Here is a 26,028-nt window from a genome sequence, read left to right as displayed (position 1 = left end):
CCCAGAGCCCAACTTCCATTTTTTTAAACTTTATTTACATTAAAATTACACTGACAGTGTCTATTCCATGTTAAGTTCTAAAATTCTAGCTGGCCCCTTCTCGTCCATATTTCATTTAATATGAACTTATATGTTACACCAAACGATCCCATTGGAGTGAGAATTTATTTGAGCAGAAGCAGGACAAAGTCACTCCTTTCTGGTGCTCTTCATTTCTTCTTGAAGTTTGACACTTCCAGTTGGGGGTCATTATTCTTTAGTGTGAAAAATTCCTTTAATACTTCTTATAGTTCAGGTTTACCAGCAACAGATTCTCTCAGCATTTGTTAAGGTGAAATCTTTATTTCACCTACATTTTTTTAAAGGATAGTTTTGCTGGGTATAGAATTCTATTTTGGGTGTTTAAAAACTTTTTTGGCATTTTAAAAACGTTTTTCCCTTGGTTTTGGTTGCCATTGTTTCTGTTGAGAAGTTAGCGATGGGTCTGATTGTTGCTTCTCTGAAGGTACTATGGTAATATGTCTCCTTCTCTCCCCACCAGCTCCCTCCACCATCTATTGCCATGGGCAATAGTCGTGCTGTAGTGCTTTGGGGTACAAACTACTGTGGGAGATGGAGGAGTCAGAGGTCATGGCTGACAGTTGGGTTGTGGTGGTTGCCTCAAAGAACAGAGGTCAGAGGTCACGACCCACCTGAGGTAGCAGCGGTTGAAACTTGAGCACAGAGGGCGGTTGGGACTCCGGGCCCCCGGCCCCGCCCCCGGCCCCGCCCCTCCCCGTCAGGCCCCGCCCCGTTCAGCGCTTCGAACAAGGAGGCTGCGCGGCTGAGGCAAGGAGCGAACGAGAGAGCGAGCGGCGCAGGGACCCCGCGGGCCGCTGGGGCTTCTGCGGCGCCCGCCTCCGCTCCCTCCCCTCGGGCGCTCCGGGCCGCCGGCCGACGCCGCCTCTCGGGAAGATGGCGCTGCACTTCCAGGTCAGTGCGCTCCGCGCCGCGGGCCCCGCTCCGCCGCCCCGCGAGGCGGCGGGACGCTGGGGTCTGGAGACGGAGGGCTGAGGGCGGCGGCGGAGGCCGTGGGGCCGCGGCCTGGCGCGCCGGGTCGGTCGGGCACCCGGGCACTGGCCTGGGCTGCAACCCCGGGCCCGGGCCCGAGGAAGGGGCGGTGGGTGGAGGGGCAGGGCCCCGGCTGGGAGCTCGCCCCGCAGGCGCGGTGCGGATGCGGAGGACCGGCGCCGCGGCACGGCGCGCTGGGCGGCTTGGCGGCCCCCGGGCAGGTGGGAGCCCGCCAGGCCGGACCAGCCTTCCCGCCGCGTCGCCGGCCGCGGCTCGCTTGTCCGCCTGCACCCGGGACCCAGCTCGCGGGGGCCTGGGTCCGCTGGCGGAGCGGCGGCGGCGCTCGGACTTTAATTGGCCAGAGCGGGCAGGGCTGTCTCCGTGGGGAGTCGCGAGGGAGGGCTCCTCAGCAGCGTCGTTGGAGCAGGACCGGGGCCAGGGCGCGCGGGCAGCGCGGAGCCGGGAAGGCTGGGACGCGGGCTGGGGCAGGCGGCTCACGTCGTCTCGGGCTGCGCTGGCGTGTGCATCCACTTACAAACTCTGCCAGCCTTTATGGAACCCCTCGCTGTGTCTCAGCGCTGTGCAGAGTTCTGGGATAAAGGATTGTATCATCCGACTCTCCCTCCCCGTTAGAATTCACAGATGATTACAGTTCACGTGAAAAATGACATGATAGAATTAATCCCAGGATATCACGGAAACATTGAAAAGGAGCACTCAGCCGTGTGTGTGTGTGTGTGTGTAAGGAGTGAGGCAGAGCTGCTAGGCTTCTCACACGAGCTTTGAGCTTTCTTTCCTTCGTCCACTTATTTATTGAGTTCCTACTTTTCTAGGTATTGAAGACACAGCTCTAGCAAAACTTTATGATTTCTACTCTCAGGGAACTTGCAGTCTAGTGGGTCTTGAAAGAATCGTAGAAGTTGGCCAGGTGAAGGGGAGGAGAAGGGTAGAGAGGCAGGAGGACCGTGTGAGCCAAGGCAAAGAGTTGTGGAAGAACATGGCCCGCTGCAGGAAGTTAGGTCTAGCTGGAGCATGGGGTTCATATTAAAGAGAAGGGAGCAAGGGAGGTTGTGGATGGCAGGACGTGACCTTGGAGGGGTAGGCAGTTTCGTAATGTGACAGTTTATGTAAGTGTCGCGTTCCCTTGGTAGACTTCTTTGGACCCCCTTTGGTCACACTGACTCATTCCTTATTTATTGATTCTTCCAAAGGGTCTTTTCCTTCCAACCAGCAGCTCTCCTGTCAGATAATTGACAGCTCCAGGATGTTATAGAGCAGGAGGTAGTGAGCCCCACACGTTACCTTTCGACTCCTTGCTATTTCTGGGGGTCTCCAGGTCAAAATAATGTTATTTATTACCGCTTTAGTAAATATGCCCTCTGGGAAATTTTCACAGGAAGAATCTCACAGGGAGGACTGAGGGATTGTAAATAGGTAATCAGATGTTCATAGTTTAGGTGTAAATCTTGAGGGTAAATTGAAAACAGTGGTGGAAGTTTGCAGCGTTTTCAGACTTGGAAAGATGATGTATAATAGTAAATTACCCAATTATGGAAGACTTTTTCATATTTAGGTAGAATGTCGGAAAAATACTGCTAATGCCCAAACTACCCATATTGCTTTCTCAGGAATGTATTTCACAGCAACTGTGGACAGCTTAAAGGTGGAGTTGTACAAGTAAGAGATCAGACAGTTTTGGGGGCCAGAAAAAAGCTCTGAAACTTCCCAATTTGAATTATTTTCAGCATATGGGATCATATTGTTACTCACTTAAGGAGCGTTTATTAATAATGATAACTGGTATCTAGCATTTTGAATTTTCACAAGCTTATTGTAGAGTTTGAGCCCTACAACTAACTTGAGAGGTGTGCATATATATGCATATATATATTTTATTCCTGAAGACATTAGTCTTGGAACAACTGTGACTTGCCCAAGGCTACAGGGTTAGAGCAGGCCTAATAACTCATAATTCCATATTCTTTCATACCAATATCTTACTGTCACCTACCCAACTGGGTAGCTAGTCAGAAATTAAGCCGTTAAGATGATGAGTAAAGAAGTGAATTTGTGTAAGGTGAGGTTAGGGCACTGCTCCATAATCTTTTTCACATCATGGCATACATAAAAAATGGTAATTGTGTGGCTCATTGACATAAGCTACTCACTGTCAAAAGCCTGGCTGCCTGGAGGGCAAGGGGATCAATATCCCAGGCGTACCTATAACCTATTCAAGGCAGATGCACTCTTGTTAGGAAGCTATGAGCTAGGATATTCTGTCCCAAAGGAAGTAATGGATCTGGATTATTTGTAAGTAGACTGCCCAGATTAGGGGGCAGTGGGCGGGGAGGGCAGAGTGAGGAAAGATAAAGCTGGGAACAAGTAAGATGTAGGCACTTTAGATAGAACAGAGGGACCTTGATGAAGAATCGAGATAATATTAGGAAAAATTTAGGGGACCCAGTTGGTTGATCTTTTTTGATTTCAGGATTGTTCTAGAACCAGGGACTATAGCCATGTTTCTTAATACCCAGCCAGGCTACCTGATTCGATCTAAATATGATTGTGATCTGTTATATTTGAACATAACATCATGAAAAAGGGGTTTGGGAAAGATCATCCTGGCAATATGTATTTGAATGGCAGAAACTATAGACAGACACCAATGTGGTGGTTTATAGTTATCAGTAACTGAAGAGATTATTTACAGTTTGTTGTGGATCTACTGTGTGCCGGGCACTGGATTAAGCTTTCTCTCATCTTTTGTATCTTAATCTTCGCAGTTATTTTGGAAGGTGGATATTACTGCAATTTCAAAAGTGAGATTTAGAAAGCTTAAATAATTTGCTTGAGGTCGTTTAATAAGTAAGTGGCAGATTCCAAAGCTTCTACTCTCATTCGCAAAGCAGCCCCGGAAGAAATCCAGGGCCCTACAGGCCGCAGTTAGGAACAATTGTTCTCTTGCTCTGCTGTCTATGAGTATCATGTAGAGGTGTTAAGTCTGAGTCTTTATTTAAAAAGAATTGGTAGGACTTTATGATAAATTAGGTATGTACCTGCTGTTAGCCAGACTGCGAGGTTTGAGGGCACAGTTTCCAAGATTGCCCTCACTTCTGACACCAGCTATTTGTTTGGGTGTTTCCCAGAACCACCCTCAGGTTTTTGATAGTTTATCAGAAGGACTTGCAGGATTCACTGAAAGCTATCATACTCATGGTTGCAGTTTATTACTGGGAAAGTACACAGATTTTTTAAAAAAAATTTTAAGTAGTTAAAACATTTTATTTTTTTAATTTTTAAATTTTTTCTTTTCCATTTATTTGTTTATTTTCAGATGTACATCATAATATATTTCGATTCTGTGTAGATTACATCATGTTCACCACCCAAAAACTAATTATAGTCCATCCCCTCACATGTGAGCCTAATCATCCCTTTTGCCCTCCCCTCTCCTCCTTCCCCTCTGGTAACCACCAATCCAATCTCCACTGCTATGTGTTTGTTTGTCTTTGTTTTTATCTTCTACTTATGAGTGAGATCATAGGGTATTTGACTTTCTCCCTCTGACTTGTTTCACTCAGCATAATACCCTCAAGGTCCATCCATGTTGTCACAAAATGGCCGGATTTCATAGTTTCTTATGGCTGAGTAGTAGTCCATCATGTATACATACCACATCTTCTTTATCCGTTCGTCCCTTGATGGGCACCTAGGTTGCTTCCAAGTCTTGGCTATTGTGTGTAATGCTGCAGTGAACATAGGGGTGCATGTATCTTTATGCCTTTGTGTTTTCAAGTTCTTTGGATAAATACCCAGCAGTGGAATAGCTGGATCATATGGTAGATCTATCCGTAATTTTCTGAGGATACTCCATACTGCTTTCCATAGTGGTTGCACCATTTTGCACTCCCACCAGCAATGAACAAGGGTTCCCTTCTCTCCACACCCTCTCCAACATTTGTTGTTTCCTGTCTTGTTAATTATAGCCATTCTGACCTGAGTGAGGTGATACCTCATTGTGGCTTTGATTTGCATTTCCCTGATAGCTAGTGATGTTGAGCATCTTTTCATATGCCCGTTGGCCATCTGCATATCTTCTTTGGATAAATCTCTGTTCAGATCTTTTGCCCATTTTCTAATTGGTTTTTTTGTTGTTGAGCTGTATTAGTTCTTTGATTATTTTGGATATTAACCCCTTATCTGATATATGCTTTGCAAATATCTTCTCCCAATTGTTAGGTCGTCTTTTCGTTTTGTTGATGGTTTCCTTTGCTGTGCAGAAGCTTTTTAGTTTGATGTAGTCCCATTTGTTCATTTATTCTTTTGTTTCCCTTGCCAGGTCAGACATGGGACTTGAAAATATGCTGCTCAGACCGATGTCAGAGAGCATACTGCCTATGTTTTCTTCTAGAAGTTTCATGGTTTGGGGGTCTTACGTTCAAGTCTTTACACAGGTTAGATTGATTAAAAGAAAAGACGCATAGGGCGGAGTCTGGGAGAGTTCTCAAAGCTTTTGTTGTCCTCAGGACATATTACTCTCCCAGCACATGTGTGTGGCCATATGCACTGAGTATTGCAAACCAGGGAAGCTCACCTGAGCTTTGAGTTCTGTTTTTATTGGGGCTTCATTACATGGTCATGATTGACTGATTGCTCACATGATTGATCTCAGGCTTTAGGTCAGCTGAGACCATGTTATCCAAAGTACCTACCATAAAACACATGGCTGGTCTTTCTGGTGTGGCTAGCCCTACCAGGGTTTGATGCCCCTCCCTGCTCCAGCCCTGAACAAAAACACTCCTATCAGTATGACACAGATTATCTCCCAGAAGCTGAGGGCAAAGGCCAGACTTGTCTTTGGGCAAGGCCAAACTCTTAACTGTGCAGGAGGGACTAAGGAGAAGGAAAAGGCAAATATAGCATCAGGATTGTAAATCTAGATTCTGGTCTACATCTCTGGAACCAGTGAAAACAAAGGGACACTTGAAGTGGAAGTCTGTGGGAAAGTTCAGTTTCTGACATTTTTGGGTTGTCTTCAGCATCTTTCTGGATTTCCAATAGGAAGAAATTTGTAGACAAATATAAAGATGGTGAATAGACAGTGTTGAAAGTATGGACTAGGACATCATCTGTAGGTAAATGATGACTGAAGTAAAAGGTGGCAAGATGGCAGGGTGGTGAGGAAACAACATGTACTTGGGGCCTAAAGACTTGTATTTGGCTCAAAGTTGACCATTTACTCTGTGGTTGATTTTGAGCAACTTACGTATCTATAGTTGATCTTTCAGCCTCAGCCTTTTTGTCTGTAAAATGGATGTGCTGAAAATATGTACTATGCAGGAATCTGCTTTTCAGGATTCATTTGAAAAGTAAAGATGGAAATACTTTTGTAAACCGTAAAGCACTAAAACAAATACTACTCAGTTCATTGTAGAAAGAAGAATTCCAAGAGGCCCAGGAAAAAACCTACAAGGGAAAAGGTAGTAAAGGGAGGAGGAAACAAAGAGTGTGGGAAATGAATAACTTCAAGACGAAGGCATTTTCTTTCTTTCTTTTTGTTCTTTTGCTGAGGAAGATTCACCCTGAGCTAATGTCTTTTGCCAGTCTTCCTCGTTTTTTTTTGGCTTGAGGAAGATTAGCTCTGAGCTAACATCTGTGCCAGTCTTCCTCTATTTTGTATGTGGATTGCAGCCGCAACGTGGCTGACGAGTGGTGTAGGTCTGCACCTGGGATCCAGAGCCCATGAACCCAGGCTGCTGAAGTAGAACAAACTTAGCCTCTCTGTCACCGGGCCAGCCCTGGCATTATCTATTAATGGTAATCAAGAAGCTTAATTCCAGAAGGCAGGAAAGTTATAGGGAAGTAATTGAAGAGTTTTAAATTCAATCAAAGTGGGATTTTTGTGGATCATTGATTTATTTTTTTATTATTAGAAGGTAGTTTTTCCCTAGAACAAATGCCTTCATTCTTTTTTTTTCAGCTTTATCGAGGTATAATTGACCAATAATAAACTGCACATATTTAAACTGTGCACTTGGATGAGTTTTGACATGTATAGACCCGTGAAACCATCACTGGAATCAAAATAATGAACATATCCATCACCCTTAAAAGTTTCCTTATGCCCCTTGGTAATCCCTCCTTGCTGGTCCCCTATGCTGTTCTCATGCTCTCCTCTGCCTGAAGCCAGAGACTACTGATCTGCTTTCTGTTACTATGGAAGCTGACAGTATACTCTTTTTGTCTGGCTTCTTTTCCTCAGCATTTACCTGTTGATAGATACATGTATGGGAATTACTGTATAGAAAGAAGTCACATCATTTAGGGGTTAGTTATATGTCAAGTGCAAAGGCCAGAAATGAGTCCAGAATAACTTGGAAGATCCTTGTTTAGACTGTAGGCAGGATTATGTCATTGTCTTCTGGGCTATGGAAGTTGGGTGCTGTCTGTATTTGATAGTTACTCTGTGGGAGTTAGGGGATGTCCAGCTCTATGTATTAGTTATTTATATGGACTTCTAATGTTGATATCATGCCTTATAGAAACTTTAATAACTCAAACCTGATTTGTCATCGAATCGAGAAGGCATCCATTTCTCTGAGGTATTCTCATGTTATCCATATTCTCAGATATCACTGTGTAAAACTAAGATGTAAATTTATCAATCGCTGTGAAAAATAGTCTCTCTTTATTTTTGAACTTTCCCTTTTTATCTTGCACCACCTTTCAGTTGGTAATAATTTGAAATACCTTGGCGGGGGTGGGGAGGGGTGGGGAGTGGCAGTTGGTAACACTGTGTTGACTTAAACAAATGCTGTTTAAATATACTCCAGACTTGTCCTATGTTGAGATTCTCTAAATCAGTGTAGCAAAACAGGCAAAATAAGTTCCAGAACTTTTCAAGGATCTTTCTAAATAGGTTACTTAGGTACCATTGAATGGATTAATATTAATATTTGTATTAGTTTCTTAGGGCTGTTGTAACAAATTACCAAACTGGGTAGGTTAAGATAACAAAAATTTATTCTCTTACAGTTATGGAGGACAGAAGTCCGAAACTAATGTGCTGACAGGATTGGTTCCTTCTGGAGACCTGAGGGAGAAACCCTTCCTTGCCTTTCTTCTAGTTTCTGATGGCTGCTGGCAGTCCTTGGTGTTCCTTGGCTTCTATAGATGCCTTACTCAAAGCTCTGCTTCCTCCTTCACATGACCTTCTCCTTTGTCTCTCGACATCTTGAATTTCCCTCTCCTTTCTTTTATGAGTCATTGGATTTAGAACCCACTCTAAATCAGCATGATCTCATACTGAGATCCTTAATTTAAGAATGTGCAAAGACCCTATTTCCAAATAAGGTCACATTCTAAGTACTGGGGATTAGGATTTGGGTGTATCTTTTAGAGGGATACAGTTCCACCCATTACAATATTATTATTATGTAATATTAATAATAAACAGCCAGCCTTTATAGTATATGCTGTGTGCCAGAAGTTACATGGCCTTAACTTATTTAATCCTCCAAACAAACCTATGAGGTGGACACTGTTATTAGTCTCACTTTTTTGCTGCCTTTTGTTTTTAAACAGGACTTGTCACTATTTCTGGCCTAGTTCTTTTTGCATTCAAAGTCTACTTCTTCAAAGACCTAGATGAATGCATGACAGCAGGATCGGTTTATCGTTAAATTATTCTGGGTATTATCAGTTCTAAAATTGAGCCCTTCAGATTTATTAGGTGAAGGAAAAGACTGCTGAGGTTGATCATGAATCGCAAGAGGGAGAAAGGTAGCTCTTTTCATTTTCATATTTCTTACCCTTGGAGAAAATATGGGAATTCATATGTGTTGATGAACCATAAATTTTCTATGCATTTTAATATTGTGAACAGTGTGTAATAGGACTCTCAGGGTTTGTTGGGCTAATCCAGGTGGGGAAAATGTTTAAAATGTGGTTCATTTGAGGTCCTTTGTCTTAATTTATCCATTTGAAACCTTTCTTTTATACTTTTATTTTCACTCTAGCAGAAAATTCCTAAGTCTGGGATGTTGGGCTTTGACTTGGTTAGGGAAGTGTAAAATGCCATAAAGGAGCTAAGAAGGAGAAAGAAGTGAAAAGCATAAAGGGAACTAGGGGAGGTCTCATTTCAGTGTTTCTTGTGTATTCCTATTAGGCAAAGGTATATACATTTGAGGGAATGTTGCGACTAGTGTAGCTGTAAGGCTGCCACATAAAAAGTCAGGCCAGAAAGGGCAAAAAATAGCATTTTTTTTAGAAATATTTCATTACCTTCATATGCCCACCTGATATTGAAATCTGTGCCAATTTTTTTTTGTCCTTCAAAGAATAATTTTCTAATTCAAGTTCAAAGTGCAGTAGTTTGTTTTAGTAACAGGCCTTTAACAAAGATTCTTTGATGCTGAGAGGAATACTGAACTCATTTTTAAAATTTTTCTTTCAGATTTTACCCATGTGTCATATCTCTTCAGATGAGATTATATTTATAAAAAGAATGAATTATCCTTTGTGCCTATAAAGTAGGAACCTGCAACATGGTAACTAGTTATTACATTGCTAGAAATAACGTGGGGTCAAGTTATAGTTCCTGAAAATCATGACATAGTTCGCCTGCAGCACCATGAGTCACTAGTTCAGAAGCCCCAAATCAGCATATATTTATAATTATCTTTTCTTTTTTATAGATGGAACCATTGAAGTTCTTAAAATTTGAGGAAGAATGTAAATTGGCATAGTGTTTGCACCTCGGGCATGATAATTTCCCCCTACCCATCTCTTTAGCTTCGTTTGTCGTCTCTTCCCTGCTGTCTGTTTACCAATCACGCTGACCTTTTAATGCCTGGGAATGATTAAGCTCTGTTCCAGGCCATGGTAAATGCTATTTCTTTGCCTGGACTGCTGTCTAGTCTTTGTGCATCTGGCTTACCCTTTCAGGTCAGGATAAATGTTACTACTTCAGGCAAACCTTTTCTAACTCCTTGGATTGGGCAAATCCTCCTCTTTCTATACGGTTACTTTTCCATCAAAGACTATCAATTTGTAATTAAAGAATTTGGAGGTAAGAGATAGGACTTTTGTTTACCACTGTGACCCCTAAGTAGGTAGTGGTGGCTCAGTAAGCATTTACTGAATTGATGAATACAGCCATGGTATTTGCATTCCTTGTTTCCTGTGATTAATATCTTTACCTTACTTTTTCTCTCAAGTAAAATGTAACTTTTTTTCTTATCAAGAGTTTGGCCGAATTGGAAGTATTGTGTACTCATCTCTACATAGGGACTGATCTTGCACAAAGAATAGAGGCTGAGAAAGCACTCCTGGAACTTATTGACAGCCCAGAATGTCTCAGCAAGTGTCAACTTTTATTAGAACAAGGAACAGTAAGTATTTGATAATAGCAATTAACCCTGAAAGATCAGTAGATATATGTCAGTGTTAATGAACTCATATAGGTTAGCATTGATAATTGATAAGTAGTGCCATGTCTTTTTACTAGAGAAGTTTATTTCACTGTCAAAGAAATTAATCAGAGAAAGATTTGGAAAGCCTGGAAAACAAATTTAGGGAAGAGCCCAGGAGGTGGAAATAGGCATGAATTCAAATAGTTTATTATTCCTCTTGGCCCCTTTTTATTGGGCAAAAGTTACATTTTTAGACAGTTGACTAGCAGCTTTTAAAAAAAAATCTAGGTGGGCGAGGCAGTTTGTAATTCACTCTGAATGAAGGAATGATTCAGAGGAATGCTGACTACCTCTTGCCTGCCTCACTTCTAGAGATAACATAGCCATTTGTTCAGCAGTCGTTTAGGAAATACTTAAATGTAAAACCAGGCGCTGTACTACCTATGCGCTTTATGTGCATGCATTAAAGTAACACATAGTTTAGTTGGGGAGGCATAGATGGATAAATAAAGAGCTATGAAATGATACGGTAAGCACTACAGTAAGAAACTGTATGGTTTAGAGCAGAGGTTGGCAAATTTTTTCTGTAAAGGGCCAGATTGTAAACTTTTTAGACTTTGCAGGCCAAGAGGCAAAATCAAGGATATTTTGTAAGTATGTCTATAAGAAGAGAGAAAACAAATTTCCACAAAGTTTTATTCATGAAATTTAAAATATACTAATTGGGTCAGTTTTTTGTTATGCAGGACTATTAGTGAAAAAAAGAATTATTCTTTTGGGGATAACATTTTCCTTAATCGGGATTCAGCGTTAGTATTTCCTGTCATCAGTTTTGATTGCAAATGTTTATATGTTAATACTGATCCTTAATGAGATTTTACATATTTCATCTTTGGAAATGTCTTTTCACACAGATATGTACTGCCAAATATTGATATCAATCCATGAGCATGTAATTTTAATTAAACCTATTTATCACTTAGAAGGCATTTATAGAATTCTTTTTTTTCCTTAAAGGTTGGTCCCTGAGCTAACAACTGTTGCCAATCTTTTTTTTTTGCTTTTTCTCCCCAAGCTCCCCCAGTACATAGTTGAATATTTTTTCAGTTGTGGGTCCTTCTAGTTGTGGCATGTGGGCTGCTGCCTCAGCATGGCCTGATGAGTGGTGTCCTGTCTGCGCCCAGGATCCAAACCAGCGAAACCCTGGGCTGCCCAAGCGGAGCGTGCAAACATAACCACTCGGCCATGGAGCCGGCCCCCTATAGAATTCTTTTAAAACTTCTCTTGATATTTGCCTTTTAGAGTGTCATTACATTGCAGATTAATCACTTCCAAGTGAAAGTTAGATGGAAGCACCTCAATTGCTCACTTAAATGGATTTTGAAATGTGGAAATTTCCGTTGCACTTGCATCAAGGTCTGAAAAATGCTGCTGGAACTGCAGTTTGAGCTCAGAAAATATGCTTAGGAATAGAAATCTTGCTACTTGTTTTAACTTGTGACAGTGTATAAAGCAGCTTGCTGTTACTTGTGATTTAAACAATGTTAGTTGTTATTGAAATGTCTTTACTTCATTATAAGTTTTGTATATATGTACCAAGCACTGTTTGCCTTTTAGGCAATTTTGTAATCTTAGGTTGACTTCATTAAGAGACATTATCAAGTTTGCAGCAAGAGCTAATTTCCAAAGCCACTTAGTGTTCAACAGTAGTGGTTTAGAATGGTTCTCATTCAGAAAAATTTCAGTCTCAGCCCTGAGCTAAAAAAAATTGCAATAAAACTTTACCACTGCTAAGCTATTGAACTGCTATGTTGTGAGGCAAGTCAGGATTTTCAGCTTCTATTTCTGATGGAAATTCACAGAACTGAAGATAAGTTCATGAAAGTGAATTGAAGTCTACTGTTAATACCACTGATTCATTAACACCTGATAGATTCAAATATTTACTACAGGGTATCTACTGATGAATAATAAAATGAATCACCATAGGCTTTAGACTCTGTTTTCACAAGCTTTGTAAATTTGTCCAACCAAGCCCTTTTCTTCTCTGTATATTTTTTTTTTTTTTTTTAAAGGTTTTATTTTTCTCCTTTTTCTCCCCAAAGCCCTTCGGTACATAGTTGTATATGTCGTTGTGGGTCCTTCTAGTTGTGGCATGTGGGACGCCGCCTCAGTGTGGTCTGACGAGCAGTGCCACGTCCGCGCCCAGGATTCGAACCAACGAAACACTGGGCCTCCTGCAGCGGAGCGCGCGAACTTAACCACTCGGCCACAGGGCCAGCCCCCTCTTCTCTGTATATTTTTACCACCACTTGTGACACATCTTAGCAGATACTACTTCAGTTGTACAGAATTAGTGTTTCTTAACTTCTTTGAAAATATTCTTGCTTTATGTACATCCATTAAAGTAACACATAGTTTAGTCCACACAGACTCTTCATAGAGGTTAATTCTTTAGTCACTTCAAACTTAGCATTGACTTCTGGAATAAACAGTAAGTATCAATGAAGTATGAGCAATATTAGTAACATCTGTCAACTCATCAAGAACTCAGGAGAACCTGCAAATCATTTGCCTTGTTTGAAGTGCACTTTGATGTTCTTCCGATGTCTTCAATTGTTTGAGCATTGTTCTTGCCGCAAGGCTAGTAGTCTGAGGTTTGTTTTCTCTGCATGTATAACTTTGGCTACTGCAATAAAATAATTGTGATTTAATGAACTCTTCATTGGTAAATGGCTTTCCTTGCTTGGCTGACAAATGGGCCACTTTGAAACTTAACTTTGGTTTCAGCTTCATTGTATTTTTAATTTTTGTGTAGAAATTCTGCTGTGATGAGATACTGTTTTAAATTTTCTCCTCTTTCTGACTGTTGATTTCCTGTGAATTTGGAATATTGTCATGAGTGCTTTGTCTGATTGTTAACACATATTGTATTCTTTTAGGATGGCTATAGTGTCAAGCCTAGAAGGTACATTGCTTTGCTATTTAATTCAGTAACAAAATAATCCACACTCCACTGTACCTTAAAAGTTAGCCATTTGAAATCCGCTTTTATCTTCTCATGTTTTGACATAATGGATATGCACTGGTAATAGTAAAAGGTACATGTCATGTCATGGCGACATCCCTGGTACTCTAGGTGCTGTGGAGTTATAACTGCATCACTGCGATTTATAGTGCACTGAGCAGCAGTAGAAGGCAGTGAGCACCACATACCGTTTATCTTAACTGTCTGCTGCGATAGCTTGAAAGCAGCCGCAGACAATATGTAAATGAGTGAGTGTGACTGTGTTCTAATAAACTTTACTTATGGACACTGAAATTTGGATTTCATATATTTTACACGTCACACGATATTACTTTGGTTTTTTCCCAATTGTTTAAAATAGTAAAAACCATTCATAGTTCATGGGCTTTGCAAAAACAGGCAGGATTTGGTCCATGGGCATTAGTTTGCTAACATCTGGTCTAGAGAAAAAAGAAAGAAGGACTATCTTTACGAGAAATTGCTGAGGGTATAGTGAATAACTGAATCAAATTTTGAAGGATTGAGTTCATTGTTAAGACAATTGGTGGCCAGAGAGAATACAGTCGGGTATGGATCTGGAGGAGTTGGGAGGTCAGAATGGGAAAGGCATTGAAAGGAAGTGAAAGAAGGGTATTGTGGTCAGAGGATAATGAAGAGTGGAACTAGATAATTTGAAGAGATAACCAGAGGCCAGGACATGCAGGACTGTGTAGACATGGTAAGAGTATTTTATTTGAACTTGCTCATAATTATTTTTTTCTCTTAATTGTTTGCTTTTGTTTGAAGAGGCTGCCTACACCGTCCTCAACTACGGAATCCTTACAAAGGATTGTATGCATATGTGTGTGTATATATATTGATCTGTATATTTTATCCATTGTACATCTGCCAGTTTGGAAAACCAGAAAAATTCCCATCATTGCTTAGGAAAAGTACCTGTTGTAGTGTTTTGGTTATTCTGATTTCATTTGTGATAATAATAAATAACATTTATTATTCTCTACAGACATCCTATGCTCAGCTCCTTGCAGCAACATGTCTTTCAAAACTTGTTAGCCGAGTCAGTCCTTTGCCAGTTGAACAGAGGATAGATATCAGTAAGTGGTTTATTATGCTTTTTATCAAATTGTACTTTAAAAAATAATTTTTTCCTTTTAAATATGTTAAACTTTTAACAGGCATGCAAGTTATTTGATTCTATCATTTTTTTAATTGAGTTTATGATAGTTTACAATCTTGTGAAATTTCAGTTGTACATTATTGTCAGTCGTGTTGTAGGTGCACCACTTCACCCTTTATGCCTACCCCCCATTTCACCTGGTAGCCACTAGCCTGTTCTCTTTGTCTACATGTTTAAATTCCTCATATGATGGAGTCATACAGAGATTGTCCTTCTCTATCTGGCTTATTTCACTTAACATAAATCCCTCAAGGTCCATCCATGTTGTTGTGAATGGGACGATTTTATTCTTTTTTATGTCTGAGTAGTATTCCATCGTATATATATATACCATATCTTTATCCAGTCATCAGTTTATGGGCACTTAGGTTGCTTCCATGTCTTGGCTATTGTAAATAATGGTGCAGTGAACATAGGGGTGCATGGGACTTTTGGAATTGCTGACTTCAAGTTCTTTCGATAGATACCCGGTAGTGGGATAGCTGGGTCATATGCTATTTCTATTTTTAATTTTTTGAGAAATCTCCATACTGTTTTCCATAGTGGCTGCACCAGTTTGCATCCCCACCAGCAGTGTATGAGGATTCCTTTTTCTCCATAGCCTCTCCAACATTTGTTACTTTTTGTTTTGGCTATTTTTGCCATTCTAATGGGTGTAAGGTGATATCTTAGTGTAGTTTTGATTTGCATTTCCCTGATGATCAGTGATGATGAACATCTTTTCATGTGCCTATTGGCCATCTGTATGGCTTCTTTGGAGAAATGTCTGTTTGTGTCTCCTGCCCATTTTTTGATCAGGTTGTTTGACTTTTTGTTGTTGAGTTGTATGAGTTCTTTATATATTATGGAGATTAACCCTTTGTCAGATATATGACTTGCAAATATTTTTTTCCCAATTAGTGGGTTGTTTTTTTTGTTTCAATCCTGTTTTCCCTTCCCTTGAGGAAGCTCTTTAGTCTGATGAAGTCCGATTTGTTTATTCTTTCTATTGTTTCCCTTGTCTGAGAAGACATGGTGTCCAGAAAGATCCTTTTGATACTGATGTCAAAGAGTGTACTGGCTATATTTTCTTCCAGAAGCCTATGGTTTCAGGTCTTACCTTTAGGTCTTTGATCCATTTTGAGTTTGTTTTTGTGAATGGTAAAAAAGTATGGTCAGTTTTCATTCTTTTACATGTGGCTTTCCAGTTTTCCCAGCACCATTTGTTGAAAAGACTTTCTTTTCTCCATTGTATGCCCTCAGCTCCTTTGTTGAAGATTAGCTGTCCATAGATGTGTGGTTTTAATTCTGGGCTTTCAATTCTGTTCCATTGATCTGTGCACCTGTTTTGGTACCAGTACCATGCTGTTTTGATTACTGTAGCTTTGTAGTATGTTTTGAAGTCAGGGATTGTGATGCCTCCAGCTGTGTTCTTTTTTCTCAGGATTGCTTTAGCAATTCGGGGTCTTTTGTTGTCCCATATGAATTTTAGGATTCTTCTATTTCTGTAAAGAATGTCATTGGGATTCTGATTGGGATTGTGTTGAATCTGTAGATTGCTTTAGGTAGTATGGACATTTTAACTATGTTTATTCTTCCAATCCATGTGCATGGAATGTCTTTCCATCTCTTTATGTCGTCATCCCTTTCTTTCAGGAAAGCCTTGTAGTTTTCGTTGTATACGCCTTTCACTTCCTTAGTTAAATTCACCCCAAGGTATTTTATCCTTTTTGTTGCGATTGTGAACAGTATTGTATTCTTGAGTTCTTTTTCTCTTAGTTCATTATTGAAGTATAGAAATGCTACTGATTTATGCAAGTTGATTTTATACCCTGCACCTTTGCTGTAGTTGTTGATTATTTCTAACAGTTTTCCAATGGATTCTTTGGGGTTTTCTATATGTAAGATCATGTCATCTGCAAACAGTGAGAGTTTCACTTCTTCCCTCCCTATTTGGATTCCTTTTATTCCTTTCTCTTGCCTAATTGCTCTGGGAAAAACCTCCGGTACTGTGTTGAATAAGAGTGGTGATAGAGGGCATCCTTGTCTCATTCCTGTTTTCAGGGGCATGGCGCTCAGTTTTTGCCCATTGAGTATGATGTTGGCTGTGGGTTGTCATATATGGCCTTTATTATGTTGAGGTAATTCCCTTCTATGCTCATTTTCTTCAGAGTTTTTATCATAAATGGCTTTTGGATCTTGTCACATGCTTTCTCTGCATCAATTAAGATGATCATGTGGTTTTTATTCCTCAATTTGTTGATGTGGTGTATCACATTGATTGATTTGTGGATGTTGAACCATCCTTGTGTTCCTGGTATGAATTCCACTTGATTGTGATGTATGATCCTTTTGATGTCTTGCTGAATTCGGGTTGCCAGAATTTTGTTGAGAATTTCTGTACCTATGTTCATCAGTGATATTGGCCTGTAGTTCTCTTTTTTCGTGGTGTCCTTGTCAGGCTTTGGTATCAGCGTGATGTTGGTCTTGCAGAATGTGTTAGGAAGTGTTCCATCTTCCCTAATTTTTTGGAATACCTTGAAAAGTATAGGTATTAAATCTCTGAAAGTTTGGTAGAATTCCCCAGGAAAGCCATCTGGTCCTGGGGTTTTATTCTTTGGGATGCTTTTGATTTCTGTTTCAACCTCTTTCCTTGTTATTGGTCTGTTCAGACTGTCTGCTTCTTGTTGAGTTAGCTTTGGGAGATTGTAAGAGTCTAAGAATTTATCCAGGTTATCCATTTTGTTGGCATATAGTTTTTCGTAGTATTCTCTTATAATCCATTGTATTTCTGTGAAGTATGTGGTTATTTCTCCTCTTTCATTTCTGATTTTGTTTATATGAGCTTTCTCTGTTTTTTTCTTTGTAAGTGTGGGTAGGGATTTGTCAATTTTATTTATCTTCTCAAAGAACCGGCTCTTGGTTTCATTGATCCTTTCTACTGTCTTTTTTGTTTCAGTAGCATTTATTTCTCCTCTGATTTTTATTATTTATCTCCTGCTGACTTTGGGCTTTGTTTGTTCTTCTTTCTCTAATTCAGTTAGGTGTAATTTGAGATTGCATATTTGGGATTTTTCTTGTTTGTTAAGATGTGCCTGTGTTGTGATGAATTTCCCTCTTAATACAGCTTTTGCTGTATCCCATATGAGTTGGTATGGCATGTTATCATTTTCATTTGTCTCTATATATTTTTTGACTTCTTCTTTAATTTCTTCAATGATCCGTTGCTTGTTCAATAGCATATTGTTTAGTCTCCACATCTTTGTCCCTTTCTTAGCTTTTTTCTTGTAATTAATTTCTAGCTTTATAGCATTATGATCAGAGAAGATGCTTGTTATTATTTCAATTTTTAAAATTTATAGAGGCTTGCCTTGTTTCCCAACATATGGTCTATCCTTGAGAATGTTCCCTGTGCACTTGAGAAGAATGTGTATTCTGCTGTTTTTGGATGGAGTGTTCTATATATGTCTGTTAAGTCCAAGTGTTTTAGCTTTTTGTTTAATTCCACTGTTTCCTTGTTGATTTTATGTCTGGATGATCTGTCCATTGATGTGAGTGGGGTATTGAGGTCCCCTACTATTATTGTGTTATTTTTGATATCTTCTTGTAGGTTTGTTAATAGTTGCTTTATGAACTTTGGTACTCCTGTGTTGGGTGCATAGATATTTATAAGCGTTATTTCTTCTTGATGTAGTGTTCCCTTGATCATTATATATTGACCCTCTATGTCACTCCTTACCTGCCTCATCTTGAAATCAACTTTGTCTGATATAAGTATTGTGACGCCTGCTTTCCTTTGTTTGCCATTAGCTTTGAGTATCACCTTCCAGCCTGTATTTGCCATTGGAGCCAAGGTGTGTTTACTGGAGGCAACAAATTGTTGGATCTTGTTCTTTAATCCATCTTGCCACTCTCTGTCTTTATTGGGGAGTTCATTCCATTTACATTGAGGGTGATTATTGATGCATGAGGGCTTAATGCTGTCATTCTGTTACTTGTTTTCCAGTTTTCCTGCATTTCCTTTGTTTCTCGTCCTGTGTGTTTTGGCCTACCCATTGCATTATGCACTTTCTTATGCTGGGTTTCTTAGCTTTCTCCTTGTTTACTTTTTGTGTCTCTGTTCTGTTTTTAAAGTAAAGCCAGAATGACTTTTTTTTTAAAAGATTTTTATTTTTAATTTTTTTTCCTTTTTCTCCCCAAAGCCCCCCAGTACATGGTTGTATATTCTTCGTTGTGGGTCCTTCTAGTTGTGGCATGTGGGACGCTGCCTCAGCGTGTTTTGATGAGCAGTGCCATGTTCATGCCCAGGATTCGAACCAACAAAACACTGGGCCACCTGCAGCGGAGCTCATGAACTTAACCACTCGGCCACGGGGCCAGCCCTCTGTTCTGTTTTTTAGTTTAGTGGCTACCCTGAAGTTTGTATTCAGAATCTCGTGCATAACTTAGTCCATTTTCTGGTGGCCTCTTACTTCCTTAGCCTAAACTGATTCGGTCCCTTTCCTCCTCCCCTCCTAAGTTATTATTTTCATCTCTTATTCCAACTTGTGTTGTGAGTTTGTGTTTAAAGTGACAAGGTGGTCTTTGTTTTTGGTGTTTTCCTTCCCTTTAGCCTAGTGCTATAGTTGAATATTTGCTATCCTATTCTGATTCTGTCTGTCTGTGTCCTTACTCTGTATTTTGTGACCCCTTTCTCCCTTTTTTCTTTTTTCAGATATGAGGACCTTCTTGAGGATTTCTTGTAGGGGAGGTCTCGTGGCTATGAAGTCCCTTAGCTTTTGTTTGTCTGGGAAAGATTTAATTTCTCCCTCATATCTGAAGGATATATTTGCTGGATAGAGTATTCTTGGCTGTAAACTTTTATCTTTTAAAGTCTGAATATGTCATTCCATTGTCTCCTAGCTTTTAAGGTTTCTGCAGAGAAATCTGCTGAAATTCTGATAGGGGTTCCTTTGTTGGTTATTTTCTTCTTCCTTGCTGCCCTGAGTGTTCTTTCTTTGTCATTCATTTTTGCCAGTTTTACTGCTGTATGCCTTGCAGTAGGTCTTTTTACATTGACATATCTAGGAGATCTGAAAGTTTCCTCCACACATTTCTCTCTCATTCCCTAGATTTGGGAAGTTCTCTGCTATTATTTCTTTGAGCACGCTTTCTGCTCCATTCTCCTTTTCTTTGCCTTTGGGGTACTGACAATTCTTATATTGCATTTCCTCATTGAGTTGGCTATGTCTCGGAGATTTTCTTCATTTCTTTTTAGTCTCAGTTCTCTCTCCTCCTGTCTCGAGCCATTCAACCTGTCTATGTTCGATTATGCTAATTTTCTCCTCTATGGTGTCCGCACTGGCATTCAGGGAATTTGTATTTTGTTTTATCTGATCCATTGTCTTTTTCATCTCTAATATTTCTCATTGATTCTTCTTTATTGTTTCAATCTATTTTGTGAATTAACTCCAAAACTCGTTGACTTGTTTCTCTATATTTTCCTTTACCTCATTGAGTTTTCTGACGATAGCTATTCTGAATTCATTGTCATTCAGTTTACTTATTTCCAAGTCCTCAGGACATAATTCTCTTTTTTTATTGTTTTCCTTCTGGTCTGGAGCTTTTATGAATTGTCTGATGCTAGAACAAAGATTTTTCCCCATAGTGCTATTATTCGGTTGCAGTTACAGCCTGTTGCAACTAGGTGGGGGTCGAGAGCCTCCTATTCTGAGCCATCCACCTTCAGCCGTGGTGGTGTGGCACAGTGCGGGTTGGGTGGGGGGGGTACTTTCTCTTGTATGCGGACCTGGTTTCCTGAGCAGCTCTAGCTATCTGGTCTACTAGGGTCTTGGTTTGATGAGTTCACCCCCTGCAAAAGCTTTCCCCCATTAGAGGGCTTCCCTCTGGGCTGCAGGGGGCCTGTGGGAGTTCTGGGTGATCCTGCGGATGTGCTAGCCCTCCCCGACTCCTTCCTTCTCAGAGCCTCCTGTGGCAGCAATCCCAGTCTTTAGGGGAGGGAGCGAAGTTCTCTGTTACCCTGTTCCAGCTCCTCTGAGGGGCGCTTCACCCTCCCCGCCCTCTGTCATTTGGCTGCTGTGGATCTCTGAGGATTCCTGTGCTATTAGGATATTTTTTGTTGGAATATGGTTGCTCCTTTTTGTTGTATGTTGGAAGGGAGAGAGTCCCGGGCAATCTCACTCTGCCATGATGCTGACGTTGCTACTCTCGATTCTATCATTTTTTAAAGATAAGCAGTCAAGTCTCCTGTACCCATCTAGTGATGAACATTCATGTGTTATTCAACAACGTGTAATCCAAAAAGTTTTTGTCTAGTTCAGTAGTAAACAATAACTAACATTTTATTGTGTGTGCTATTTACTAAGATTTACACTGTCTCATTTTATCCACCCTATTTATGAGGTGGGCACTATTGTTATCTTCATTTTATAAATGAGGAAATTAGATTTGGTAGGCTCTGTAGTGTATCCAAGTTCACTTATCTAGTAAGAAATAGAGCTGTGATTCAAGCCTACACAATGTGTGTGGAGTCCATGCTCTTAGCCATTGTCTTAACTTCATATGCAACTGAATGATAGGAAAGAAGTCAACTCTTCAGTATTTCTCAGGATGCTATATGAAAATGATTTGGCATGCATGTAAAGTCAGAAGCAGATTCCTACTTCTTAGGAAGATAATATGTATATGTATGAACAGTGCTTGGAACTTACTGTAGTTGGAAAACTGATTCTATAAAGTAGCGATATATTTTTCAGAAGTAACGTATTTTAAGATTTTGTGTGTGTCCTTTTCATATGGACAAAGGTCTAATAATTGAAGTAAGAGATTTTTTAAATCTTTGTTCACAATAGAAATAGACTGTTGACTCATTCTGCTCTCTAGCCTCAAGGTTCACATGATTCATATTTGTGTATCAGAAAAATTAAAATGTATTATGTATGATGGATCTTTAAGCTCAATTTTTGAATGGTCAAGTCACAGAATGATGTGTCATTTGCCTCATTTGACTGATATTTCTCTAAGCACCCAGAGTTATAGACACTGCAGAAAATGTACTGGAGAATTTATCCATGTACTCATGGACTTGTGTGCTTAAGAAAGCAAAAGAGAAATTTATAGTTTTAAAAATAAGTGTTCAAACATTATAAACTTAAGTCATAAAACATTGTGATTTTGTTTATTTGACTTACTTTTCTACATACACACATTTCAAATAGAATTTATTTATTTATTTTTTATTGGTTTTATTTTACTTTTTTTCTTTTATTAAGGTTATGAAAGTTAACATCCTTGTGAAATTACAGTTGTACATCATTATTAGTCATGTTGTAGGTACACCACTTGACCCCTAGTGCCCTCCCCCCACCCCCCTTTCCCCTGGCAACCACCGATCAGTTCTCTTTGTCCATATGTTAACTACCACCTATGAGTGGAGTCATACAGAGTTCGTCTTTGTCTGGCTTATTTCACTCAACATAATACCCTCAAGGTCTATCCATGTTGTTGTGAATGGGACAGCTTTGTCCTTTTTTATGGCTGAGTAGTATTCCATTGTATATATATATACCACATCTTCTTTATCCAATCATCAGTTGCTGGTCACTTAGGTTGGTTCCATGACTTGGCTATTGTGAATAATGCTGCGATGAACATAGGGGTACATGGAACTTTTGGAATTGCTGATTTCAGGTTCTTAGGATAGATACCCAGTAGGGGGATGGCTGGGTCATAAGGTATTTCTATTCTTACCTTTTTGAGGAATCTTCATACTGTTTTCCATAGTGGCTGCACCAGTTTGCATTCCCACCAACAGTGTATGAGGGTTCCCCTTTCTCCACAGCCTCTCCAACGTTTGTCACTGTTGGTTTTGGATATTTTTGCCATTCTAACAGGTGTAAGGTGATATCTTAGTGTAGTTTTGATTTGCATTTCCCTGATGATTAGTCATGATGAGCATCTTTTCGTGTGTCTATTGGCCATCCGTATATCTTCTTTGGAGAAATGTCTGTTCATGTCCCCTGCCCATTTTGTAATTGGGTGGTTCTATTTTTTATTGATGAGTTGTGTGAGTTCTTTGTTTATTATGGAGATTAACGCTTTGTCAGATAAATAACTTGTGAGTATTTTTTCCCAATTAGTGGGCAGTTTTTTTGTTTCAATCCTGTTTTCCCTTGCCTTGAATAAGCGCTTTAGTCTGATGAAGTCCATTTGTTTATTCTTTCTATTGTTTCCCTCATGTGAGGCGTTATGTTGTCCGAAAAGATTCTTTTGAAGCTGATGTCAAAGAGTGTATTGCCGATATTCTCTTCTAGAAGACTTATTGTTTCAGGCCTAATCTTTAGGTCTTTGGTCCATTTTGAGTTTATTTTAGTAAATGGTGAAAAAGAATGGTTGATTTTCATTCTTTTACATGTGGCTGTCCAATTTTCCCAGCACCATTTGTTGAAGAGACTTTCTTTTCTCCATTGTAGGCCCTCAGCTCCTTTGTCAAAGATTAGCTGTCCATAGATGTGTGGTTTTATTTCTGGGCTTTCAATTCTGTTCCATTGATCTGTGCATCTGTTTTTGTACCAGTACCATGCTGTTTTGATTACTGTAGCTTTGTAGTATGTTTTGAAGTCAGGGATTGTGATGCCTCTGTCTTTGTTCTTCTCTCTCAGGATTACTTTATCAATTCGGGGACGTTTGTTGCCCCATATGAATTTTAGGATTCTTTGTTCAATTTCTGTAAAGAATGACATTTGGATTCTGATTGGGATAGTGTTGAATCTGTAGATTGCTTTAGGTAGTATGGACATTTTAACTATGTTTATTCTTCCAATCCATGTGCACGGAATGTCTTTCCATCTCTTTATGTCATCGTCGATTTCTTTCAAGAAGGTCTTGTAGTTTTTGTTGTATAGATCTTTCACTTCCTTGGTTAAATTTATCCCAAGGTATTTTATTCGTTTTGTTGCAGTCGTGAATGGGATTGAGTTCTTGAGATCTTTTTCTGTTAGTTCATTGTTAGCATAGCGAAATGCTACTGATTTATGTATGTTGATTTTATACCCTGCAACTTTGCTGTAGTTGTTGATTGTTTCTAATAGTTTTTCTATGGATTCTTTGGGGTTTTCTATATATAAGATCATGTCGTCTGCAAACAGGGAGAGTTTTCCTTCTTCGTTGCCTATTTGGATTCCTTTTATTCCTTTCTCTTGCCGAATTGCTCTGGCCAAAACCTCCAGTACTGTGTTGAATAAGAGTGGTGAAAGTGGGCACCCTTGTCTTGTTCCTGTTCTGAGAGGGATGGGTTTCAGTTTTTGTCCGTTGAGTATGATGTTGGCTGTGGGTTTGTCATATATGGCCTTTATTATGTTGAGGTCCTTTCCTTGTATACCTATTTTATTGAGGGTTTTTATCATAAATGGATGTTGGATCTTGTCGAATGCTTTCTCTGCATCTATTCAGATGATCATGTGGTTTTTGTTTCTCGTTTTGTTAATGTAGTGAGTCACGTTGATTGACTTGCAGATGTTGAACCATCCCTGTGTCCCTGGTATAAATCCCACTTGATCATGGTGTATAATCTTTTTGATGTATTGCTGTATTTGGTCTGCCAAAATGTTGTTGAGGATTTTTGCATCTATGTTCATCAGTGATATCGGCCTGTAGTTCTCCTTCTTTGTGTTGTCCTTGTCAGGTTTGGGGATCAGGGTGAAGTTGGCTTCGTAGAATGTATTAGGCAGTGCTCCATCTTCCTCTATTTTCTGGAATAGTTTGAGAAGGATAGGTATTAAATCTTTGAATGTTTGGTAGAATTCTCCAGAGAAGCCATCTGGCCCTGGACTCTTATTTTTGGGGAGGTTTTTTTATTACTGTTTCTACTTCTTTACTTGTGATTGGTCTATTCAGATTCTCTATTTCTTCCTGGTTCAGTTTTGGTAGGTTTTATGAGTCTAGGAATTTATCCATTTCTTCTAGGTTGTTCAATTTGTTGGCATACTGTTTTTCATAGTATTCTCTTATAATCCTTTGTATTTCTTCGGTACCTGTTGTGATTTCTCCTCTCTCGTTTCTAATTTTATTTATTTGAGTCTTCTCTCTCTTTTTTTAGTGAGTCTGGCTAAGGGTTTGTTGATTTTGTTAATTTTTTTGAAGAACCAACTCTTTGTCTCATTGATCCTTTCTACTGTCTTTTTTGTTTCAATATCATTCATTTCTGCTCTAATTTTTATTATTTCCCTCTTTCTACTGACTTTCGGCTGTGTTTATTCTTCTTTTTCTAATTCCGTTAGGTGTTGTTTGAGGTTGTTTATGTAAGATTTTTCTTGCTTATTGAGGTGAGCCTGTATTGCAATGAATTTCCCTCTTAGGACTGCCTTTGCTGCGTCCCAAATAATTTGGTACGGTGTGTTTTCATTTTCATTTGTCTCCAGATAATATTTGATTTCTTCTTTAATTTCTTCAATAATTCATTGTTTGTTTAGTAGCATGTTGTTTAGTCTCCACATTTTTGGCCCTTTCCCAGCTTTATTCTTGTAGTTGATTTCTAGTTTCATAGCATTATGATCAGAAAAGATGCTTGATATTATTTCAACCCTCTTGAACTTATTGACGCTTGCTTTGTTTCCCAAGATATGGTCTATCCTCGAGAATGTTCCATGCGCGCTTGAGAAGAATGTGTAACCTGCTGTTTTTCGATGAAGTGTCCTATATATATCTATTAGGTCCATCTGATCTAATTTTTCATTTAATTCTATAATTTCCTTGTTGATTTTCTGTCAGGATTATCTGTCCATTGGTGTTAATGGGGTGTTGAGGTCCCCTACTATTATTGTATTGCTGTTGATGTCTCCTTTTGGTTTTGTTAATAGTTTCTTTACGAATTTTGGTGCTCCTGTCATAGGTGCGTATATATTTATAAGTGTTATGCCATCTTGGTGGAGCGTCCCTTTTATCATTATATACTGCCCCTCTTTGTCTTTCTTTATCTGTTTTGCTTTGAAGTCTACTTTGTCTGATATAAGCATGGCAACACCTGCTTTCTTTTGTTCATTATTAGCTTGGAGTATTGTCTTCCATCCCTTCACTTTGAGTCTGTGTTTGTCTTTGGGGCTGAGGTGTGTTTCCTGGAGGCAGGATTTTGTTGGATCTTGTTCTTCGATCCATCCTGCCACTGTGTGCCTTTTGATTGGAGAGTTCAATCCATTCACGTTTAGAGTGATTATTGAAACGTGGGGCCCTACTGTTGCCATTTTATCACTTGTTTTCTGGTTCTTTTGCATTTTGTCCTGATGGAGAGCTGTTACTTTGTGTTCTTGTCCTTCTGCTTATCTCCTTTGTTCTGGATTTTGTAACCCCTTTCCACAACTGACAAGGGACCCCACAGGACCACT

At 39.6% G+C, this 26,028-nt stretch overlaps 1 protein-coding gene across 12 annotated transcripts in view; it reads left to right on the top strand.

Moving 5' to 3' along the window:
* The first annotated feature begins 669 nt into the window (after positions 1 to 669).
* RANBP17 (RAN binding protein 17) overlaps positions 670 to 26,028 on the top strand; it is a 335,841-nt gene continuing 310,482 nt past the window's right edge. For 7 of the 12 annotated variants that reach the window (XR_011425471.1, XR_011425470.1, XR_011425469.1 and 4 more), the window contains exons 1-3: positions 677 to 972; positions 10,296 to 10,442; positions 14,498 to 14,588. Coding sequence is in view for 9 of the 12 variants with exons in the window: in XM_070233918.1 (XP_070090019.1) it covers positions 955 to 972; positions 10,296 to 10,442; positions 14,498 to 14,588 (256 nt within the window). In the remaining 3 variants the exon portion in view is untranslated. Of the gene's footprint in view, positions 973 to 10,295; positions 10,443 to 14,497; positions 14,589 to 26,028 lie in introns of all 12 variants that reach the window. The other 5 variants (XM_070233920.1, XM_070233919.1, XM_023617254.2 and 2 more) reach the window with 4 other exon arrangements.

Source organism: Equus caballus, chromosome 14 (genome assembly GCF_041296265.1).
Source record: "Equus caballus isolate H_3958 breed thoroughbred chromosome 14, TB-T2T, whole genome shotgun sequence".
NCBI classification, from domain to species: domain Eukaryota; kingdom Metazoa; phylum Chordata; class Mammalia; order Perissodactyla; family Equidae; genus Equus; species Equus caballus.
The sequence above is the reverse complement of the archived record's forward strand: the minus strand, read 5'-3'. Positions and strand labels throughout refer to the sequence as shown.